The sequence below is a fragment of the Anolis sagrei genome, chromosome X, assembly GCF_037176765.1.
Source record: "Anolis sagrei isolate rAnoSag1 chromosome X, rAnoSag1.mat, whole genome shotgun sequence".
Taxonomy (NCBI): Eukaryota; Metazoa; Chordata; class Lepidosauria; order Squamata; family Dactyloidae; genus Anolis; species Anolis sagrei.
The window spans coordinates 86422706-86445793 of NC_090034.1; the positions used below are offsets into that span (position 1 = coordinate 86422706).

The following is a 23088-nucleotide window of genomic DNA, read 5'->3' on the forward strand; positions in this document are numbered from 1 at the left end:
AATGAAGAACAATTTCAACAAAAATAAAATTATTAGTATTTCAATGGGAAAGTGTGGGTCTACTTTTGGCTGATGAGAGGATTGTTGTTATTGTTGTGTGCTTTCAAGTCATTTCAGACTTAGGTTGACCCTGAGTGAGGGCCGGGTAAATGACCTTGGAGGGCCACATCCGGCCCCCGGGCCTTAGTTTGAGGACCCCTGGCTTAAAGGTTCAACAATGTTCTTTATTGATGAAAACAAACAGGTACTTTAAAACTTTCTTAACAGTCTATTGGCTCTCTCAATCTTGTCCACAGGGAACAGGCACTATCTTCATAAACTGTATTTTAACTAATGGGGAAATCCTTAACCTCTAATCTGGACAGTCTGTCTTTGCCCCAGTTGGTGTGGAGCCCCACCAACTGCTTCTGGCTTCCGCGAGTGACCCTTACCAAGGAGAGCTTTGTAGACTTCTAGGGAAAAAGGAGTTCAGGTTTCAGTGATGGCTGACTGAAGGAGCTGTAAGGCTGTATATTTTCCGGCCAAGCTGTGGGGCTGTATAACCCCGGCCAAGCCATAGAAGACGAAGCTTTCTACAGGAGCTCTTGGTATTATGTCCTGCATGAAAAGCTTGGACTGTGTGGACTGAACCCAAAACTGGCTCCTATTCCCTCCCAAAAACCCAAAAAGGTGGCAGGACCAGGGAACCTAACTATAATTGACAGGTGGCTTGCCCTATGATTGCAGCCAAAAGAAGCCACCTATCTGCAGAGTCCCTGAAACTTAGGACTATAAAAACATTCAAAGCAAACAAAATTGGAGCTTCTGGTACAGCTGTACCTCCACTATATATATATATATATATATATATATATATAATTTATAATATTACTAGCCGTCCCCTGCCCGCGTTGCTGTGGCTCAGTCTGTGTATATGTGTTTTGTGTGTATATATATGTGTGTATATATTTGTGCATATACACAAATATATTTGTGTTTGCCTATATATGTGTGTTTTTTTTACATGTGTTGTATTTTTTTGCGGGGGGGGGGGGTTGGCTTTTAAGTCTCTTTTGCTGTGTTTTTCCATGTTTTTATGAGTGATGGTCACTCATTGGGTTCTTAGGCATATTCTGTCCAAATTTGGTGTCAATTCGTCCAGTGGTTTTTTAGTTATGTTAATCCCACAAACGAACATTACATTTTTATTTATATAGATAATGTAATACAATATAAAACTATAATAATAATAATACAATAATTAAATATTTATATTACATGTAATAATATTACAATATAATGGTATAGTACAATATAGTAATATATAATACTGATATTGTACTATGCTTTTCTTCCTCTTCCTCTTCTTCTTTTTTTGGTTGTGTCAGGAGCGACTTGAGAAACTGCAAGTCGCTTTTGTTGTGAGATAATTGGCCGTCTGCAAGGAGGATGCCCAGAAAACGCCCAGATGTTTTTGATGTGTTTTTGATCCTTGTGGGAGGCTTCTCTCATGTCCCTGCATGAGGAGCTGAAACTGATAGAGGGAGCTCATCCACGCTCTCCCCGGATTTGAACCTGTGACCTGTTAGTCTTCAGTCCTGCCGCCACAAGGGTTTAACCCACTGCCCCCAGTGGCGCAGTGGGTTAAACCCCTGTGCCGGCAGGACTGAAGACCGACAGGTTGCAGGTTCGAATCTGGGGAGAGGCAGATGAGCTCCCTCTATCAGCTCCAGCTCCTCATGCGGGGACATGAGAGAAGCCTCCCACAAGGATGATAAAACATCAAAAAATCATCCGTGCGTCCCCTGGGCAACGTCCTTGCAGATGGCCAATTCTCTCACACCAGAAGCGACTTGAAGTTTCTCAGGTCACTCCTGACACACACACAAAAAAAAAAAACACCTGGGGCTCCCAGTGCTATGCTAATAATATAATATATTGTATGTATATATATATATATATATATATATATATATATATATATATATATATATATATATATATTGTAATCTGCTCCGGGTCCCCTTTGGGGTGAGAAAGGCAGCATATAAATGCCGTAAATAGTCTGATTATGGTGTTTTATTGATTTTTGTTGTTGACTGTATTTTCTGTGCTTGTTATTAATCTGTATTCCTTGGGCTTGTCCCTTTATAAGCTGTCCTGAGTCCCTTTGGGGAGATGGAGGCAACATATATAAAAAAGTTATTTTTATTATTGCCCTTCCTGGGCTGCAAGAGGATCCAGTGATGTCAAACCGCATCCATAATGCAGTGTAGGGCCCCCTAGTGGCGCAGCGGGTTAAACCAATGAGCTGCTGAACTTGCTGGTGCTTCAAATCCAGGGAGCAGGGTGAGCTCCCGCTGTTAGACCCAGCTCCAGCGAACTTAGCAGTTTGAAAACATGCAAATGTGAGTAGATCAGTAAGTACTGCTTATGTGGGAAAGTAACAGCGCCCCATACAGTCATGCTGGCCACATCACCTAGAAGGTGTCTGCAGATAATGCTGGCTCTTCAGCTTAGAAATGGAGATGAGCACCACCACCCCTCCAGAGTCAGACACGACTGTACTTAATGTTAAGGGGAAACTTTTACTTTAGTGCAGTGTAGGCACAGCCCGTCCAAGGCCCTGGGTCTAAAGGGGCCCTGATCCAAAGTTTGGGGGTGCCCTCCTCTTGGTGGCCCCTTTGCAAGAGACTGTGCTTGTGGCTAGCTTCCTTCCTGGTTCAGATGGCCCCAAGATGAACCTGTCATGGCTTTCTTGGCAAGAGTGGCGTTTGCCTCCCTCTGAGGCTGAGAGGATGCGACTTAAGGGCACCCAGTGGGATTCAGATTCTGTTCCACAGCCCAGTTCTCAAACCACTCTGGTCTGGGACTCATTGGGTCCTTGGGGAAAAATACGGAGGTTGCCTGACTGAGCCCACCTTCAGCACCGAGTGAGTGGCGTCCACCCCATAAATACCAGGATATAGGGAAGGGGGGCCAAAGGGTGTGCATCGCAGCCTTTGCAGGAGCAGCACAAGGGAGATGACAAGTTATTAGAATATGTATAAATGGCCAAGCTGTCTAATGATCTTGAAGGTAAAAATAAAAAGGAAGGCAAAAGTGGATTTTTAGGGAAGCTGCAAGGGGAATGATTTAAGGAACTTACAAGGGTAGGTATTATAGGGCATAGGTATCACAGTGCAGGGCGACAGAAGCCCTAGGTGGTGTGGGGAAGGAGGAAAAGTTCTAGGTTGCCGTGAGTTTTCTGGGCTGTATGGCCATGTTCCAGAAGCATTCTCTCTTGACATTTCACCCACATCTATGGCAGGCATCCTCAGAGATTGTGAGGTTTGTCAGAGACTAGGCAAGTGAGGTTATATATCTGTGAAGGGATAGTCCTGTTTCTTGTGTTTGTCACAGTCATTGTTGTATTTTGTTTTCTTCGTTTGTTACTGTTTTTATATTGAAGTAGAATTTTGCGTATCCAACCTTCACTCATCCAACGTTCTGTATTATCCAACACAGTCTGCCTTCTGCCTGAATCCACAGCTATTTCAATACATTGCAATGTTTTGGTGCTAAATTCGTAAATATAGTAATTACTACATAACATTACCATATGCTGAACTGATTTTTCTGTCAATTTGTTGTAAAACATGAAGTTCTAGTGCTTAGTTTTTAAAATCATAATGCAATTTGATGTTTAATAGGCATTCCCTTAATCCCTCATTATCCAACATTTTTGCTTATCCAACAGTTTGTTGGATAAGCGAGACTCTACTGTAGTTGTAATTGTTATATCATTTTAAAATAATTTTTCAAAAATAATTTTAATAATAATAAAAAAAGAAAAGGTAACAAGGGACAATTTCCTCCTTGTGCCTCCCATGAACATGTTTGGGGAGTGAATGAAATGGTGTCCAAGCGCTTGGCTGTCACTTATGGGGACAGAGAAACCACTCTCACAGGGCTGCTGGAAGCCAAGCCCATAGGTAACTGCAGCATCCTTGGCCTCTCCCATCCCTGCACTCCCGCTTCTCCCCTCCCAAACCATTTTTGAATCAGAGCTCGAGGACCTCCTCTCCTCTGCATGCTTACATACAGATCCCCTCCCACGTGCACACATGCACACACGGGCGCACACACACATACACACACAACATAGGCCTCCCAGCCGTGCAACATTACCTCACAGCCCTCCCCTTCCTCCCAGGCAGCAGAGTAAGTCACAGCCCACTCATGTTGGGATGGGATCCAGATGTTGGCCAGCTGCCACGGGGCCATTTTTCCCTTTTTTGGAGAAGAACTCCACTGATGGCAGGGGAGGGAAGGAGAGGGCAGCCTCCCAGAGGCACCAAGGGTTTGGGAAATGGGGAGGGAGAAAGCGGGGGGGGGGGGGGGGATGTTTCAGCAAAAAAAAAAAACCCTCCCAGAACCCAGACAAACCCATAAATCTTCTCTTCCTTCCCTTGCAATTTTGCGACAGTGTGAACCAATCCACTGGAAATAAAGAGAACACCTCCCACCACCAACAGCAGAGAAACGGTTCATTGGTCAAACAGGCAAAAAAAGCTGCTGTGCAAGTGGGGGGCCCCTTCACAGCACCAAGGAAAATGGTCATTAGAAGGGAGCCCTTTGCAGGAGATTCAAGCTTTCCTCTCTACATCTCTGCCTCTGGGAGGCAGAGAAGCTGAAGCCCCAGAGCACAACAGTGGTGTGTTGTCTACAAAAGGCATGTCCTGCTTTTCTGGGCCCATCCTCCCACTTTGAACCAGGGAAGAGAAACACAAATGTCTGTTCACTTACTATGGAGAAAAGCCCACAAGCAGGCAAAAGTGTCAGAAGCCCTATTGGGCTCAGAAAGGCACAAGTGGGGTGAAATGGAAAAGACTGGTCTTTGGGGTACAGCTTTTCAGAGGGTAACTTGCAGGCTCCAGGTGATGCGGAGAACCCCATGTCCAACTTGAAAAGTGAAGAATCACAGTGGGTCATTAATGTTGTTTATTATACAAAGCCAGAAAGGACACACACACACTTTTCTTCTTGCTTTCTCTCTCGCTCCTTCACGCATACACAGACTGCACAGAAGCATATAAAAGGGGGAGGAGAAAAAAGAGAGAGGCGGAGAGAGACTCCCCCATGTATAGGTTTCGCAAGAAGCCACATGCATAACATTCTGCCCAGGAAGAAAGGCTGCTGTGAACATCCAGGGCAAAGAGACAGGACCTGGAGCAGGAAAGGCACAGGTGGCCCTGGGGCAAAGGGGCCCCTCCCACTTGTGGAGGAGAGACCCAGCTCCGAGGGACGGGTGGGAGGGGGCTGCTGCTCCAGGAGGGCTTTGGCACACTGAGGGGCGGCTCAGCCGGGGCCTTTCAGAGGCTGGTGGCACAGTCGCGGCACAGGACCTGGTCGTTCTCGGGGATGAAGCCCTTGCCCACCAGGGAGGTGGCACAGCGGGAGCAGCTGAAGCAGTGCTGGTGCCAGTGGCGCTCCTCAAAGGAGACGTACTTGCCCCCACCGAAGCCTGGAAGGAGAGCAACAGAGAAAGGATGAGGATGCAGTTCCCTCTGCACAAGAGAGCTGACCCACTCTCTGTCCCAAGGACCCCCTGGGCTTTGGTTGCCCAGCCTTCTCCTGCCGCTCACCAGTAATGGGCTTGGTGCATCCGCTGCACTTCTTGGCATAGAGGCTTCCGAAGCATTTGAGGCAGTAGGGCTGCTCTTCCTGGGAGGTGAACTGCTGCCCGGCCAGAGGGGCCCGGCAACCGGTGCACACAAAGCACTCCTTGTGCCAGGGCTCATCCCGGTAGGTCACCCCGCCCTTGGTCAGCGACTGTGGGAATGGGAGAAAGGTTAGAGATGCTACTGCCAGCAGGGCCTCCCCTTCCCTTTGCCTGAAGGGCTAAGAAGCCTTCGTCTCCTTGCCCCTTTCTCCTCTGCCCCCCCCCCCCAAAGGATACCTCACCTTCTTACAGCTCGTGCAGCGGGGAGCAAACTTGCTCTCATAGCAGGGGACGCAGTAGTAGTCCTTCTGGTCAGGGATGAAAGACCGGGACCCGATGGGTTGCTGACAGCTACTGCAGAGGAAGCAGTGCTCGTGCCATGTCTGACCGCCGTACTCCAGCTTCCGAGAGCCTGTAGGATGGAGGGAGACCATGAAGGGGGTGGGTGGGCAAGGCCCACTGGGGTCTTTCCTCTTCCAAACACTGTGAGGTGGGCATGAGTCCACTTGCATTGGGGGGAGTGAGTGGGGTCCCACCTGGCATGACCACCTGCTGGCAGGCAACACACTGGGAGGAGAACTCGCGGCAGTAGCAGGCATTGCAGAGCAGCTCCTCAGCCTGGCAGGTGAAGGGCTCCTCGGCCAGGGAGCAGCCGCACCGGAAGCACCGGAAGCAGCCCTCGTGGTAGTGCCGGTCCTCATAGTACAGCTCCTGGGGGGAGAGCATCAGGGGAGGGAGGGAGGGAGGCACGGCGGGAGGTCAGGGACTGGCTGCTGCTACCCTCTCCCCGCCCCACACTTTGGAACCATCAGCCTGGTTTGCAGCACCAGTTGATGCACACTGAGAGACAACAGGAGCAGAGGACTGTGGTCCTGACGCAGTGTCTTGAGGGAAGGGAGCTCAGAGAGAAAAGGGACTTTGCTGTGCAGCCTGGCACATGCCTCCACTTAGCCACAACCAGCAGGAGCCCTGCAGGGTGAGCAATGCTTTTGGGGGCAGGGGCTTTTGGGGCCGGCCAGCCAGCCAGCCAGAGGGCCACAGTCCTCCCCACCCCCCGGAGCAGTGGTTCCCAACCTTTTTTTTGACCAGGCACCACATGACAAGGGACCACTTTACTAGGGACCACTCTCCAACATTAGTTCCAAAAGGATTATGAATCAGTTTTACATAAACTTTAGATTCAGTTTGGTTATTTGGGGTGCTGATTCAGAAAATTGCATTGGATAGACCACATCAGCTCTAGTTTCTGAAACAGAACATTTGCCATCCAGTAATCGCCATCTGCTTGCCCACAGAAAACCATATTTAATAATCTAGAGTTGATGTGGTAGTTGTAATCTTTTGTGAGTAGTCAGCCTCTCCCCTCCCAACATCTCCATTGCCTAGGCACTATAAGAGGGTTTCACGAGACCAGTTGCTCTAGTTGCCACGTGGTTTTGAGGCAACAGTACAGTAATTGTAAGGCCGCGGACCATATTTTGATTCTTGCAGACCACTGGTGATCCATGGGTTGGGAACCACTGCCCTGGAGGGAGAGTTGGGCTACGCATCTACCATGCAGGGGAAAGAGGACAGCATTTCCCATCCCACCCTCCCCATCCATATATATGTGTATGTATGTGTGTCCCCGCCTGCCTCACCCGGCTGTCATGGCCAATGAGCTCCTTGCACTCATCGCAGGTGTTGGCGAAGTGGGCGTCGTAGCAGGGGATGCAGAAGGGGCCCTCCTCCGCCTGGATGTACTTGCGCCCGTAAAGGGACTCCTTGCAGCCGGCGCAGTCAAAGCCCTCTGTCATCCTGGCGTCTTCTCTGGAAGGAAAGAAAGGAAGAACGGGGGAACTCAGTGTCATGGACTCATGGGCAGGATCAGTCTCAGCTTCCAGCCAAAGGGACACACATGCACCCATGCACACAAGGCGCTGGGAGTGACTGCAGGGAAAGAGGGCATTGTTTCCAGAGGCCCACTAAACAAAGTTTTGTTTTGTTTTTTTCATGTCAGGAGCGACTTGAGAAACTGCAAGTCGCTTCTGGTGTGAGAGAATTGGCTGTCTGCAAGGACGTTGCCCAGGGGACGTCTGGATGTTTTGATGTTTTACCATCCTTGTGGGAGGCTTCTCTCATGTCCCCGTATGGAGAGTTGGAACTGACAGAAGGAGCTCATCCACGCTCTCCCTGGATTTGAACCTGCGACCTGTTGGTCTTTTATCCTGCTGGCACAAGGGTTTAACCCACTGCGCCATTCCAGTGAAATTGTATAACTGTGAATGTTCTAAGACTGAATTTTTGAGAAGGTTAAAAAGGAAGAGAGAAGCTCACTCTGCCAGCCTCTGCTAGACAAAACAGAGCACAGCAGGAGCCTTAGATAGGCAACTGAAAAAGGTGAAAGTAGGTAAAAGGGTTCAAAGGGGCTTTATGACCTGAAGAGAAGGGAGGGGGAGAGCAGGAAGAGAGGGGGAAGTTGTTGTGGTTAAGAGGCTGTGAAGCCAAGAGAAGTGTGAATGAGGAAAAGGCTTACACACACATGTTTTCGAAAGTTTAAGAAACCTCTTAAAGTTAAAAGGGCTAAGTTGCAGTTCAGCCCTGTGGCACATTTTTTTTCTTTGCTGGTCATGCTCAGTTTTGCTCTGGCCAGAAATAAAGCTGTAGTTTGGATCTCCTGTCTCTAGTGTCACTCTAGGGACTTACCAAGCCCCAGCACCATCCCACAGCCCTCCTTAGGTTCAGGGACTGGGACCTATGTCTCATGGTCTCCCCTTGCAAGGGCAGCATACCATGCCTGCGGGGAGGGGGAAGAGGGCCTCCTACACTCCTTTGCAATCAGAGGATGAGGGGGCGGGGTGGTTTCAGGCTCAGTGAGGGGGGCCCTTCAACTCTGGGCAGATGAGCAACAAAGGGGCCAAAGCCCAGCGCAGCAGCCCCCCTCCCTCTCTTTTCCCTTCCTCTTCCCTTCCTGCAGCTGTGGCAAGACCGGACCCGCCGTCCTGGGGTGGACTGGAGACGCAAGGGAGCTGCCTCTGCCCTCGTGATGCCTTCCAGGAAATTCCAACCTTTCAAGCCTTTCTGAAGGGCGGTGGGTTGGTGTGAGGGGAGAGGCATGCAAGGCTTCTACACAGGGAAGGGGCCTGTGTCTGTCTTGCCCCCATCACTCCCCCCTCCCAACTGGAGGTCTGAAGGGGGGAAACCCTCCTGGACTGGGAGCCCTGGAGACCCCTTTCCGGGGTAATTGGGGGAAGAGGGAGCCACGGAGACATCCAGACTCGTGCCCAGTTTGTGGGAGGCTCCCCAAATCAGGGAAAGAGGTGCTTTGGGACCCCTTCGGGCTTCTCCTCCTCCAAATCCGGAGCGGCACCAGATGGCACTCACAAAAAAACCATCCCAGTCTTGTCCCTGTGGCATTCAAGCAGTAACTATAGCAGTGCAATACTTGAGATCTCTTAAAGTGACGGACAAATGGACTGATTCTGGACCACAATTTTGAACTTGCGTGATTTCAATTGCTGTTTTAACCATTTATGTCTTACTAGCCAGCCCTGCCACGCGTTGCTGTGGCCCAGTCTGTGCATATGTGTTTTGTGTGTGTATATATATTTGTGTATATGTGTATTTATGTGGTTATGTGCATACATTGTAATGCATTTTTTTTATTTTTAGGGGTTTTAAAGTCTCTTCTTCTCTGTTTTAGTGCTTTATGAGTGATGATCACTTGTTGGTCTGTTAGGGGTATAGTGTCCAAATTTGGTGTCAGTTCGCCCAGTGGTTTTTGAGTTATGTTAATCCCACAAACGAACATTACATATTTATTTATATAGATTGCTCGTTTTAATTGTAATTGTTATCATTTGCAATCTGTTTGTTTTTTGGGCATCGAATTGTTGCCGGTTGTGAGGCCACCCTGAGTCCCCTTCATGGTGAAAAGAGCAGGGTGCAAGTATGGGGAATAAATCAATAAACAATAAATGGAGGGACAAACGGATAGATGGATGGGCCATGCAATGGCTCACTGACCCTGCCCCCCCCCCTTTCTCCCTCTGTTCCTCTCCCAAGGGCTGCTCTGTGGCAAGGAGGGGGACTTGAAGCCCTTTTTCAGCCCCTTCCCCATTGAACCAGAGTACAAAGTCAGATTCTCCTCCTTCTGCACAGCTGTCCAGATGAGCAAGAACTTTTGGGAAGGGGGCCTCCTCGCTCATCTGGGTCCAATCGCAGCCCCTCCCTAGCCCTGTTGCAACTACACCTCCCACCCCACTTTGGGACCTGCTGACAGCCCTTGTGAAAGCACCTGGGCCCCAGGCCAGGCTGCGGGTGGCATTCTCAGGGCAGCACAAGAAGTAAAGGACTGTTCCTGGGAGGAATGTCCCTGGCGCAGGCGGCCATGGCCTCTGGAGCTACTACACATATCCCTCCCTGTTCCCTCCATCCTGGGCTGGGTCCAAAGGGTGTCACACTGAACGGCAGCTGTGGAGTGAGAAGAAAAAGGTAGAGACAGCCCCTGAGGGACACAATGATTTTGCATGCTCAATCCGAAGCCATGGGAGGCAGGGAGCCTTCGCCAGCAGGCCTGGGATCTTTCTTTGCTGCCACAGGAAATGGGGAGAGGGTGGGTTGCAGGGAGCTCCTGCAGCAAGAGGCCAAGGGCCTGGAAAGGGCTGAGGGGCTTTAGAGCAGGCATGGGCAAACTTTGGCCCTCTCTCCAGGTGTTTTGGACTTCCTAACAGCCTCAGGCCCTTTCCTTTCCCCCCTCAGCCACTTAAGCAGCTGAGGGGGGAAAGGAAGGGGCCTGAGGATATTAGGAATTGTGGGAATTGAAGTCCAAAACATCTGGAGGGAGGGCCAAAGTTTGCCCGTGCCTGCACAAGAAACTGAATTTAGGCTTTGGCTTATGCTCCAGAAACCCAGTGAACCCAGCAGAATTGGGGAATCAGACACACGGACGGCGAGCCTTCTTCCCCAGGACCCGAGAGGAGCACAAACAACACCCACAGATGCACAGTGGCTTCCTTGAAACTCTCAGTTTGCACCAACCACAACACAAACACACACAGAAAGGTATCAAGATCTCCTCTGCTGTGCACAGGATCTGAAAGCCAAGGTTTATAAACTGCCGGCACGCTTTCTGCAGAAACCCTACCTCTCCTTCAGCCATAGCAGGGAGGACAGGGGGCCCTATGCAGCCCAGAGAAGGGAGGGAGACCATTGAGCCTCATGGCTGCAAAGGAGAGGTTCTTCCCTCTTTGGCTCCATGATTCCATGAAGCAGGGAAGGAGACACAGCCAGGCTCTCCAATGGTCCAGATTTCTCTGCTCAACGACAACAACGTCCGAAGGCATGCCGGTCTCCTGCCTTTTGAGCCTCCTGCTGGAAATCCCTGAGCCTCCAAGCTCCCACACAAGGCTCTTGGGCCAATCCCAATGGGCTGGCGTGCCTGGGATTCAACAGGGTCAAACCCGGATCAGTCCCATGTTTGGGCAGTTGGTGAGTCAAGCCCAGTCCCATCCCCAGAGGCCCTGGGATTGAGCAAGAGGGGCCTCTGGGGGAATCGCCTGGCCTCCCTCTGCTCTGTCTCTTGCTGCTGCTGCGGTTCAAGGAGAGAGACACCAGCAATTCCTTCCAGACCATTTCCTGCGCCACGGAGCATTTTTGCAGGATGAGATCAACCTCCCTGGGGCTGCCAGGCGGCTCACCGCAAGAGGAGCAGCAGAGTAGGGGGAGGGCAGGCCATGGCCCCAGCAGCAGAAACAGCACCTCCACTGCAAGCAACTCCCCAGCCCCAAATTCTGAAAGGGACGCCGGAAGGAAGGGACAAACTGTACTGTATGGAGTATAACACCCCCTCCCCCAATCCTGCACTCTTGTTTCTGCAAGCAAAAAGAAGTGTATTGGAGGAACATGGCACACAACGGCACATTCCTGCCTGCACAAGGGTCATTTTTTTTCCATGGCGTAACCTTTACAAAGGCAGGCTGAGCAATGCACCCAGTCACCAGCATCCATGTGGCTTTCCCCACAGAAAAGAACACTCAGCTGCACCTCACTCTGATTCCCTTAGGCCAGTGGTTCTCAACCTTCCTAATGCCGCGACCCCTTAATACAGTTCCTCATGTTGTGGTGACCCCCAACCATAAAATTATTTTCGTTGCTACTTCACAATTGTCATTTTGCTACTGTAATGAATCGTAATGTAAATATCTGATATGCAGGATGCATTTTCATTCACTGGACCAAATTTGGCACAAATACCCCATACACCCAAATCTGAATAACGGTGGGGTTGGGGTGGGTTGATTTTGTCATTTCAGAGTTGTAGTTGCTGGGATTTATAGTTCACCTACAATCAAAGAGCATTCTGAACTCCACCAATGATGGAATTGAACCAAACTTGGCACACAGAACTCCCACGACCAACAGAAACTACTGGAAGGGTTTGGTGGGCTTTGACTTTGAATCTGGGAGTTGTAGTTCACCTACATCCAGAAAGCACTGTGGACTCAAACAATGGTGCATCTGGACCAAACCTGGCACGAAACCTCAATATGCCCAAATGTGAACACTGGTGGAGTTTGGAGAAAATAGACCTTGACATTTGGGAGTTGTAGTTACTGGGATTTATAAAGGTAAAGGTTTCCCCTGACATTAAGTACAGTGGTGTCCTACTCTAGGGGGGGGGGGGGGTGTTCGTCTCCATTTCTAAGCAGAAGAGCCAGTGTAGTTTGTAAATGCCTCCAAGGTCATGTGGCCAACGTGACTGCATGGAGCGCTGTTACCTTCCCGCTGGAGCAGGATTTATAGTTCATCTACAATCAAATAGCATTCTGAACCACACCAATGAGAGAATTGAGCCAAACTTCACACACAGAATCCCTATGAACAACAGAAAATACTAAAAATCCCAGGTTGATAAACACTGCCTTAGGCACATTTTTCCCCCTGAAACTCCTGGTCCACAACACAAAAAGGGTTAGAGGAGTGGGCAAGGCAGCGGCAGCAGCAAGAGGGGAGGGCAGTGACCCCCCAGAAAGTCAGGAAGGGAGGCAGCCACAGCCAAGTGGGTCTGGTGATGGAGGGCAGGGAAGACCCCATTTATGCGAAACCTCTCCCCACTCCTTCATTTCCAAGTTTTGCTCCCTCTTCCTCCTCTTCCTCCAGATACTGCTGCTCTGAAGTGAAGTGGCACCGAGGTCCGGGTTGCAAAGGCTGAAGGCCAAGCAAAGGAAGAGGAATCATAATCCCCCCCCCCCCCCCATACACACACTCACACACCCTGCAGACCTATTTTGGTCCCTGCACAATCCAAGCCCAAAAATGAACAGGACGATGGCATCCCACCAAGACAATGAGAGGGAAAGGGCAGCCAAGCACTTGCATGGCACAGCGCCTGGAGGGAGAAGTTGGGGGCAGTAGGCCAGCTGCCTGGGACATTATCTAGAAACCCCACCCCCCACCCCAAATGACAGACACAGCACACCAGGGGGACCCCCGGCTGAGGAGCCTCTAATCCGGGAGAGTATTTTTAGGCCAGAAATGCCACACATTCATCGGGGTCCCAGTGAGCTCCCAGCAGCTGCTGCTGCCCTTTACCAAAGAGGGACACAGACAAGGAGGGGGGAGGTTCATTGCCCCCCAGAGGCAGCAGGGACAGCGCTGTCAACAGGGAAGGGGCCCTTTGCCCTCCTCCTCCTCCCTGCCGCCTGCATTACTTTGACACCAAGAACCCTCTCCTCCCTTCAAGCTGGATTTGGGTGGGTGGGTGGCCCGCCTTGAACTAATTGACACAGTCATGAAGATCCTGGACTGCAATTCCCAGCCACCCCAGGCACTGGTGAGGAATGTTGGAAGGTGCAACCCAACCACATATGGAAGACCACAAGACAGGCATCCATCTGCAACCCCTTGCAAAGGAAAGAGGTGGAGATGCAATAATATAATATATTGTATATACATATAATATTGAGGATATTATAATGCAATACAATATAATACTAAGAATACAACATAATAATTGTATATTATATATTACATGTAGTATTACAAATAATATTGTGGTGTAGTACAAAATAATAATATATAATACTAATATTGTGCTATGCTAATTATATATTGTATGTACATATAACTTGTAAGCCACTCTGAGTCATAAATAAATAAACAAATAAGAAAGAAACCCATGCTCAGCAACCATGCGGTGAACTGCTGAGAACCCATGGCATTTAGGAAAAATGGGAGCAAGGGGTCTACAGAGGAAGGAAAATCCCCAGAACAGGGCCTGGCCTTTCTCCTTTACCCCCCCCCCCCCCAAAGTGGCCAAGCTCCCTGGGTGTTTATGGGGTTGTGAAAGAGCCTTCTGTGGTCAGGAAGTCCTGCAGCAGGTCGGAGGGCAAGGGACTGAGCTCAAGGCCAGACAGTGCAAGCAAGGCAAAGCAAATGACGCTCTCAAAAGAAAGTGAAGCAGGCTCTAGCTGCAAACTTCACACACACACACCTAAAGACCCCAGTACGGCCCCTTTGGAGGCTCCCGGCCACGTCAGGATCAGAAAGAGGCCCCTAGTGACATTTAACACTCAGGCGATTGGGGGATGTCCCTGGAATGCACGTCATCAGAAGAAACCTTTGATTTTAAGTCATGTCCCACATGTTCCTCAGAGCCTCTCCACCAACTGCAAAATTTCTCCCCCTGCTTTCAGGCTGAGCCCTTGCACTGAACACAAGCCAAAGGCTCGGACCCCAGCATTGGGTGGGGGTGACACATAGGCTTCCAGTCCCTTTGAGAGTGGAGCCAGAAGACTGTGCCACCCATCTGCTGCACTGCTTCTCGGCCTCCAGAGCCATTCCAGCTCAGTTATCGTTGTGATCTTTATTAGTTCCTGTTTGCTTTGGCTTGGCACTTATACCAAGAGGAAAAATTGGACTGATCAGGAAGGAAGGCAAGCCGGATGGCATCTGTTCTCAGTGTGAGAGAAGGGGGGAAACAGCTGCTCACTTGGCTCTGGGGCTCTGCCAACCCTGCAAAGGCCGTGCATGACAGGGACGGGTGCCAGGCTCGTTCCACAGGTCTCCTTTCCAGGGGTTTGCATGGCTCCCCTGATCCCTGAGGCAAAGGGGGAGCCAAAGCTTGGAGAATCTTTGGTGGAGTGGTGCCCAAGGGGGCCCTTGGCCTTTGAAAGGGTTTGGCCCCACAGGAGGAGAAGCGGAGGAGGAGGAAAGCAAGAGGCTGAGCTCAGTGATCCCAGGCATACCTTGCAGGGATCCTGGGGTCTGGGTGGGAGGCATCCAGAGAAGAGAGGAGGGTCCTTGCAAAGGTCAATAAGGCCACAGCTCAGTCCTCTGTGATGGCAAAGCCCACCTGTGCCCCCCCCCCCCTTGCCTTGGCAAAAAGAACTTTATCTAGACATCCTCAAAGGTGGAGGTTGTGGACCTTCACGCTTGGCTTCTCCACCACGCATTCTGCCCGCTTTGCTAGGGTGAACTCTAGTGCCCCCCACTGAGTGCCCACACAGCCCCTGCCCGAAATGAATGGCCCTGAAGGCTCACGTACTCCTCCAGTGAGGCACCTTCATTCTCTTTCCCATATTTGGGGGAAGACCAGGCAAAGACTTATTATAGTAAGTATTATACTACATTATACTATGTAACAAAAGTTGAAAATATTCTGTTCCTGGTTTGAAAGTGTTATTTCCTGTTTTAACTGTGAGGTCCTTATTTCAAAAGTAGTTGTTCTACTCCAGAAACTTCGTTTTTGTGGCTGCCACAAACTAGGTTGAATTGGTTGAGACTATTGAAAAGCTAGAGCAAAATATGCTGCAGGATGTCCCACAAAAACAAAGTTTTTGCAGTGTAATAAACTTTGCCCGTGTTTTTATGATAGAACCAATTAGGAAATGACATTTATTAGAATCCAGGAACAAAAACTTGTGTTGCATAGTGCTATTAGCAGGGGAAAAGCCCCCCATAAGCACACACAGCCTCCAGACTCCCTCCTTTGCCTCTGAGGAAGCCTTGCAAGCCGCAGCCCCAAATATGCCGCCCAAGGCAGCAAAGCGTGGCTTTGGCAGCGAGATGAGCATCAGCCACCGGGCACAGAGCCAGGCCGGCACCTTCGCCGAAAGAGGGAGAGGCTGGCACTGTTCCAAAGAGATCAGTCGGGCAGGATGCCGTCCGTCTGGGTAAGACAACGGGTGCCAAAGCAAAGGGAGGCAGCCGTAACAAGGGGAACCACAGAGGACAGGCTCCAGCAAGGAATCCCTGGGTTTGCAAGGCCCCAGTGCTTCCGGACGGGTCTGAGGAGCTCTTGGGAACACCAGGACTCACTGGGGAGGAAGAGGAAGAGGCAAAGCAGAGGGGCCAGGTCTGGCCCTTGCCCCTTTGCAGTGCCAAGGAGGCTTCCTTCCTCTGTTGACTTGACATTATGTCTCAGAGTAAGCCCCGGGGTCACCAAGACTTCCTCTCTGTGGGGATGCAGAACAAAATAGGTGGCAGTGATAGATAAGAAACCAGGACAGAGGGAAGGAGGTGCTATAGAGAGAGAAAGGAGCAGAGAAAAGGGGTGAAAGAAGCTTCCAGTGTGCAATGGGGTGATAGGAGAACTAGAGGGAGACATCCAGCCAGTGTCAAGAGAAAATGCTGCAAAGGGTACTAGGAAAAAGGAGGCCATTTCCACACCGACAGTTGATACCCCGGTGGTGCAATGGGTTAAACCCTTGTGCTGGCAGGACTGCTGACCAAAAGGTTCGAATCCAGGTAGGGGGTGAGCTCCTGTCTGTCAGCTCCAGCTTCTTGTGAAGAGACATGAGAGAAGCCTCCTACAGGATGATAAAACATCCAGGCATCCCCTGGGCAACATCCTTGCAGACAGCCAATTCTCTCACACCAGAAGTGACTTGCAGTTTCTTAAGTCACTCCTGACATGAAAAAAAAGCACCAAAAGCGCTGAGATGTGCTGAAATAAATACCCCGAGGATCCAATCGGATTTTGGGCATGAGGCAGGGTCAGGGCTGTCAGGACCTGGCTGGGAGGCCCTGGCAAAACCGCCTCCAGGTCTTCCTCACCCTACAAGAAACCCTACAAAATCCATGGGATGACTTGAAGGGAAACAAGGAAGCATGGCCAGGACTACCACCACCCCACCCCCTCTCAGGGCCAAGGCCTGTTGTTATGAACCCCAAGAGGTTCATAACACTCTGCACAAAAGAACAGGAACCTCTTGGGGTTCATAACACTGTTCTTAGCAGGATCTTGAAGACTATGAAAGCCATCCACTGTATAACTATCAGTCCCCTCTCAGTAGACTCAAATCAAGGAAAAGCCTCATGAGAACCACCACTCCTCTTAATGTTCCCCCAGCAACAGCAAGGGTATCCCTCTGGGCAGCTAAACCAGGAAATCTCAAATGGATGGCCCCCCACGAGGGTCTTCCTCCAGGCAAACCAAGAATGGGCATCTTGGAAGTCCTTGAACAGACTCAGAAGTGGAGTGGGCAGATCAAAAGACAACCTGGCAAAATGGCACTACCTAAAAGAATCCTCCACCTTGTGTGACTGTGGCGCAGAACAGACAACTCCACATCTGTATGCTTGTCCACAATGTCCTGGCTCATGTACCGAGAAAGAATTGTTTAAAGTGACAGACAATGTGGTCACTGTTGCCCGTTTTGGGTCAAAAAATGTTTAGCCGCTTCTGTTTTGATCAGTTTTATACTGATTTATGCAATGCTTTTGATACAAAATAAATAAATAAGCAGGAGGAAAGCGGTACTAGGAAACCCCTGGCCACAGGAGCAAAGAAGGACTGCTCTGGCAAACGCTGCCCTGCCCTTTCCAAATAGGGAAAAGGCTTTGGCTCGAAACTCTTACTCGTGTGAAAACCATCTCTAGGCCTAGCCAACTTCCCCTTGAAGCAGTGTTTCTCAACCTGGGGGTCTGGACCCCTGGAGGGTTGCGAGGGAGTGCCAGAGGGCTCGCCAAAGACCATCAAGAAACAGTATTTTCTATTGGTCCAGGGGGTTCTGTGTGGGAAGTTAGGCCCAGTTCTCTCGTTGGTGGGGTTCAGAATGCTTTTTGATAGTTGGTGAACTATAAATCACAGTAACTACAACTCCCAAATGTCAAGGTCTATTTCCCCCTATTTCCATTAGTGTTCACATTTGGGCATATTGAGTATTCATGCCAAATCTGGTCCAAATCCATAATTATTTTAGTCCACAGTGCTCCATGTTTGTAGGTGAATTACAACTCCAGAATTCAATGCCAATGCCCACCAAACCTTTCCAGTATTTTCTGTTAGTTATGGGAGTTCTGTGTGCTAAGTTTGGGTCAATTCAATTGCTGGTGGAGTTCAGAATGCTCTTTGATTGTAGGTGAACTATAAATCCCAGCAACTACAACTCCCAAATGGCAAGGTCCATTTTCCCCAAACTCCACCAGTGTTCACACTTGGCCATATTGAGCATTCATGCCAAGTTTGGTCCAGATCCATCATTGTTTGAGTCCACGGTCCTCTCTGGATGTGGGTGAACTACAACTCCAGAATTCAAGGTCAATGCCCATCAAACCTTTCTAGTCTTTTCCGTTGGTCAAGTTTGGTTCAATTCCATCATTGGTGGAGTTCTGAATGCTCTTTTGATTGCAGGTGAACTATAAATCCCAGTAACTACAACTCCCAAATGACAAAATCAAGCCACCCCCACCTGTATTCAAATTTGGGCATGTGGGATATTTGTGCCAAATTTGGATGAATGAAAATACATCCTGCATATCAGATATTTACATTACAATTCATAACAGTAGCAAAATTACAGTTATGGAGTAGCAACGAAAATAATGTTATGGTTGGGGGTCACCACAACATAAAGAACTGTATTAAGGGGTTGCAGCATTAGGAAGGTTGAGAAGCACTGCCTTTAAGAGAAAGTAAGGGTGCCCCCCCCCCCCAAAATCCTTGCTGACTCAGGAGGAGGATGGTATTGCTCACCTTTGGCCTGAGCTGCCTCTCCACTGAGTCACCGGGACAGACGGAGGCGAAGGCAGACAAAGGAAGGAAGGAAAAGGGGAAGGAAGAAAAAAAAGGAAGGGAGAAAGGAAGGGTCTGCTTCAGTCAGCTGCCTCCTCCCTTCTAGACATCTGGAAACTTGGGTGGTGGAGGGGGGAGAGGCCCTCCTTGTAAGAGCCCCTCTGGACTAAAGGCCCAGCCATTGTGGGGAGGGATGTGGGGAAGTGGGACAGGAGCCCCCCCCCCCTTTCACCCCCTAGTCTCCTGTTTCATTGCAAGCCAGAGTCATTCCCCGGCACCCACCCCGCCCTGGGTTTAGCACTGCTTTGTGCCTGGGCTGCATCCCATTCGGGGAGGACAGATAGCCTAGGGCAGTGGTTCTCAATTTTCCTAATGCCATGACCCCTTAATATAGTTCCTGATGTTGTGGTGACCGCCCAACCATAAAATTATTTGTGTTGCGACTTCATAACTGTAATTTTGCTACTGTTATGAATCGTCATGTAAATATCTGATATTAAGGATGTATTTTCATTCACTGGACCAAATTTGGCACAAATATCTGATATATCCAAATTTGAATACTGGTGGGGTTGCAGGCAGGCCCGTAGCCAGGATTTCGTTTCGGGGGGGGCTGAATTTTTTTTTCAGGGGGGGTTTCGGGGGGGGCTGAGTTTCGGGGGGGGGGGGGGCTGAGTCTGAGTGAAAGAGGGGCTAGCCTAGCAAACCTTTTGTATCGTTACCCCAATACCCCCATGCATATGGGATATATTGATTATGGTGATCAGATCATGATATGAATAAACATAACAGTTTAAATAATGCACCATTAAGGCCTTTTCGCGAACCACCATGAAAATTTCGGGGGGGGCTGAAGCCCCCCAAGCCCCCCCCCTGGCTACATGCCTGGTTGCAGGGGGATTGATTTTGTCATTTTGGAGTTATAGTTGCTGAGATTTATAGTTCACCTACCATCAAATAGTATTCTGAAGTCCACGAACGATGGAATTGAACCAATCTTGGCCCACATAACTCCCATGAACAACAGAAAATACTGGAAGGGTTTGATGGGCATCGACCTTGAGTTTTGGAGTTGTAGTTCACCTACGTCCAGAGAGCACTATGGACTCAAGCAAGGATGCATCTGGACCCAACTTGGCACAAATGCTCAATATACCCAAATGTGAACACTGGTGGAGTTTGGAGAAAATAGACCTTGACATTTGGGAGTTGTAGTTGCTGGGATTTATAGTTCACCTACAATCAGAGAGCATTCTGAACTCCACCAAGAATGGAATTGAACCAATCTTGGTACACAGAACCTCCATGACCTAGAGAAAATACTGGAAGGGTTTGGTGGCCATCGACCTTGAGTTTTGGAGTTGTAGTTCACCTCCATCCAGAGAGCACTGCGGACTCCAGCAAGGATGGATCTGGACCAAACTTGGCACAAGTGTTCGATATGCCCAAATGTGAATACTGGTGGAGTTTGGGGGAAATGGACCTTGACTTTTGGGAGTTGCAGTTGCTGATATGTATAGTTCACCTACAATCAAAGAGCATTCTGAACTCCGCCAATGATGAAATTGAACCAATCTTACACAGAACTCCCATGAACAACAGAAAATACTGGAAGGGTTTGGTGGGCACTGACCTTGAGTTTTGGAGTTGTAGTTCACCTCCATCCAGAGAGCACTGTGGACTCCAGCAAGGATGGATCTGGACCAAACTTGGCACAAGTGTTCGATATGCCCAAATGTGAACACTGGTAGAGTTTGGGGAAAATAGACCTTGACATTTGGGAGTTGCAGTTGCTGGGATTTATAGTTCACCTACAATCAAAGCATGGATATGGACCAAAGTTGGCACAAAAACTCAATATGCCCAAACGTGAACACTGGCGGAGTTTGCGGAAAATAGACCTTGACGTTTGGGAGTTGCAGTTGCTGGGATTTATAGTTCACCTACAATCAAAGCATGGATATGGACCAAAGTTGGCACGAAAACTCAATATGCCCAAACGTGACCACTGGCGGAGTTTGGGGAAAATAGACCTTGACATTTGGGAGCTGTAGTTGCTGGGATTGATAGTTCACCTACAATCAAAGCATGGATATGGACCAAAGTTGGCACGAAAACTCAATATGCCCAAACGTGAACACTGGCGGAGTTTGGGGAAGATAGACCTTGACGTTTGGGAGCTGTAGTTGCTGGGATTTACAGTTCAACAACAATCAAGGTGCATTCTGAACCTCACCAATGAGAGAATTGGGCCAAACTTTCGACCCAGAACCCCCGGGCCAACAAATACAAATACTGTGTTTCTTGATGGTCTTGGGCGACCCATCTGACACCCCCCTCACGACCCTCCCCGCAGGGGTCCCAACCCTCAGATTGAGAAAGGCTGGCCTTGGGACACCCTAGTCCTGTTGGGAGCCCCTCAGCCTCACAAGGGAAGTAGAGTTCATTATTATGATTAGGGGTGATGTTGATTTTTCTCCCTGGACGACTTCCTGAGGGGATGGGGGGGGGGGGCAAGGGCATTACGACCCCCAATGAAGCACCACATGCCTCTTTTAAAGGAAGGAAGGAAGGAAGGAAGGAAGGAAGGAAGGGAAAAGGAAAAGGAGGGAGGGAGCTGGCCCGCTCTCCCTCCGCCTGTTTCTCAATGAATGTCCTTTGTGGGGCGCTGGACTGAGACCCCCACCCACCCAGGACAAAGAGCCTCCCTTCCTCAAGGCTCCCCCCTTCCTGGACCCCTCTTCTTTCCCTCGCTTGGCCTCACCTGCTCCTCCTTCGGGGCTCCTTCTTCCCTTCCTTCTTTCGCTGCCTTCCTCCTCCCGTCCAGCGCCGGAGGACCGGGCCCGTCCTGCCCGCGCCTCTCCCTCCGTCCCTCCAAGGTGGAGCTCTTCCCCGCCCGGCTGGAAGGGAGGAGGTGGGAGGGGCGGAACCCCCAACTGAGCCCCGCCCACTCCTCTGCGGCCCCGCCCCCTTGAAGTCCCCGCCCCTCTCCTTCCCTCACCATCCCCTCTGTGTACAAGCCCCCAAATGAAGAGTTCTGCTTCTCCTCCCCCGAGAATTTCGATAGGCACCAAAGGGCGGTAGTAATTGGTGACTTCAACAGCCATAGCCACGTATGGGGCTATGCCCAAGAGGACAGAAATGGAGAGGCTGTCCTCTCCTGGTCTGAACTGCACAAACTATCACTCATCCATGATAGCAAGCTCCCCCCATCCTACAATAGCGGGAGATGGCACCGAGGCTATAACCCAGACCCAGAGGCAGCCCTAGGTAATTTTCAACGGTAAGCAAACAGTATTTTGGCGCCCCCCCCCACCCCCAACCAATCATTGATATATATTTTCTGTTTGTCGTGGGAGTTCTGTGTGCCATATTTGGTTCAATTCCATCATTGGTGGAGTTCAGAATGCTCTTTGATTGTAAGTGAACTATACATCCCAGTAACTACACTTGCCACACTCGCTCCCTTGCCTGGCCTGCTTTGGGTCCGGAGGCGTGCCTGAAGACCCCGGCGTGTGCACCAAAAGTCACCTCTTCTCCTGACTTTCTTCTCAGCCATTGGGACCGAGAGAGAGAGAGAGAGAGAGAGGTGGAGATGCCCACCTTTCCTGAAGGTAGGCGCAAAAACAAAGGAGGGAGCGGAGGTGGGAGATACTTCCAGCCAGAGGGGCTCTCTCTCTCTCTCTTGGTCCCAATGGCTGAAGAGAAAGTCAGGAGAAGAGGCGACTTTTGGTGCGCACGCTGGGGTCTTCAGACACCCCTCCGGACCCGAAGCGGGCCAGGTGCAGTGGCTCCGCCCCTTGGCCCACCCATGGATTGGGGAGAGGAGGCGGGTGGAGCGCCGGGGGATCAGGAAAGGGAGCTGGTCATGGGGAAGGGATCAAACGCGGAGAATGACTGAGTGCTGGCTCTGCTTGCGCACCCGGTGGCCGGGTGGAGCAGGAACGAGAGGGGCTAGGCAAGGCTCAAGGGCACGGCCCCTTTGGGAAGAGGATCGCCCGACAGCGAGGCAAGAAAGACGAGGCTCCCCCTGGACTGCTAGGGCTGTTGTGAGCTGAGGGGGCGCTCCTCAAGTGGCGGTCGAGGGGCATTTACAGAGGCACCTCTGCACCCCTGGCAAAAAAAGAGTGTTCTGCGACCGCTTACTTCGCGTAATGGACGAGCCGCCCCTGCCCAGACCTCTTATTTGTGAGCGACAGCATTGTACAGCACTGCACTAAATCAGTGGGACCACCAATTCCAAACACACAGCACCGACCAATAATATGCCAACTGTTCCCAACAATAAGGCCTCAGGAAGTTCGATTTAAACAAAGATACAACTTCAGAAAGGCAGATTGGACTAAATTCTCAGACATGTTAGATGACATGATCACATCGGCCGCGCCAATCCCTGAGGAATACGAGC

At 50.1% G+C, this 23088-nt stretch overlaps 1 protein-coding gene across 3 annotated transcripts; it reads right to left on the reverse strand.

Moving 5' to 3' along the window:
- Positions 1-4947: 4947 nt before the first annotated feature.
- FHL3 (four and a half LIM domains 3) lies at positions 4948-21601 on the reverse strand. 3 transcript variants are annotated; one of them, XM_060784000.2, is made up of 6 exons: positions 21445-21601; positions 7324-7492; positions 6220-6394; positions 5926-6095; positions 5607-5793; positions 4948-5485 (listed from the first exon to the last, which is right to left on the reverse strand). In XM_060784000.2, the coding sequence occupies exons 2-6, from the start codon at positions 7477-7479 to the stop codon at positions 5334-5336; spliced, it is 840 nt and encodes a 279-aa protein (XP_060639983.1). In that variant the 5' UTR covers positions 7480-7492; positions 21445-21601; the 3' UTR covers positions 4948-5333. The 3 variants fall into 3 exon arrangements, with proteins under 3 accessions (XP_060639983.1, XP_060639985.1, XP_060639984.1); XM_060784002.2 differs by lacking the exon at positions 21445-21601 and adding an exon at positions 18642-18701; XM_060784001.2 differs by lacking the exon at positions 21445-21601 and adding an exon at positions 10809-11028.
- Positions 21602-23088: the final 1487 nt, after the last annotated feature.

What these genes read in the sequence shown, in the direction of transcription:
- FHL3 (XM_060784000.2), bottom strand. Translation starts at nt 7,479, where the DNA reads ATGACAGAGGGCTTTGACTGCGCCGGCTGCAAGGAGTCCCTTTACGGG. An exon ending in TCATTGGCCATGACAGCCGG is followed by an intron (nt 6,395 to 7,323) that starts GTGAGGCAGGCG and finishes CTCTCCCCCCAG; the next exon opens with GAGCTGTACTATGAGGACCG. An exon ending in GCTGCACGAGCTGTAAGAAG is followed by an intron (nt 5,794 to 5,925) that starts GTGAGGTATCCT and finishes CCATTCCCACAG; the next exon opens with TCGCTGACCAAGGGCGGGGT.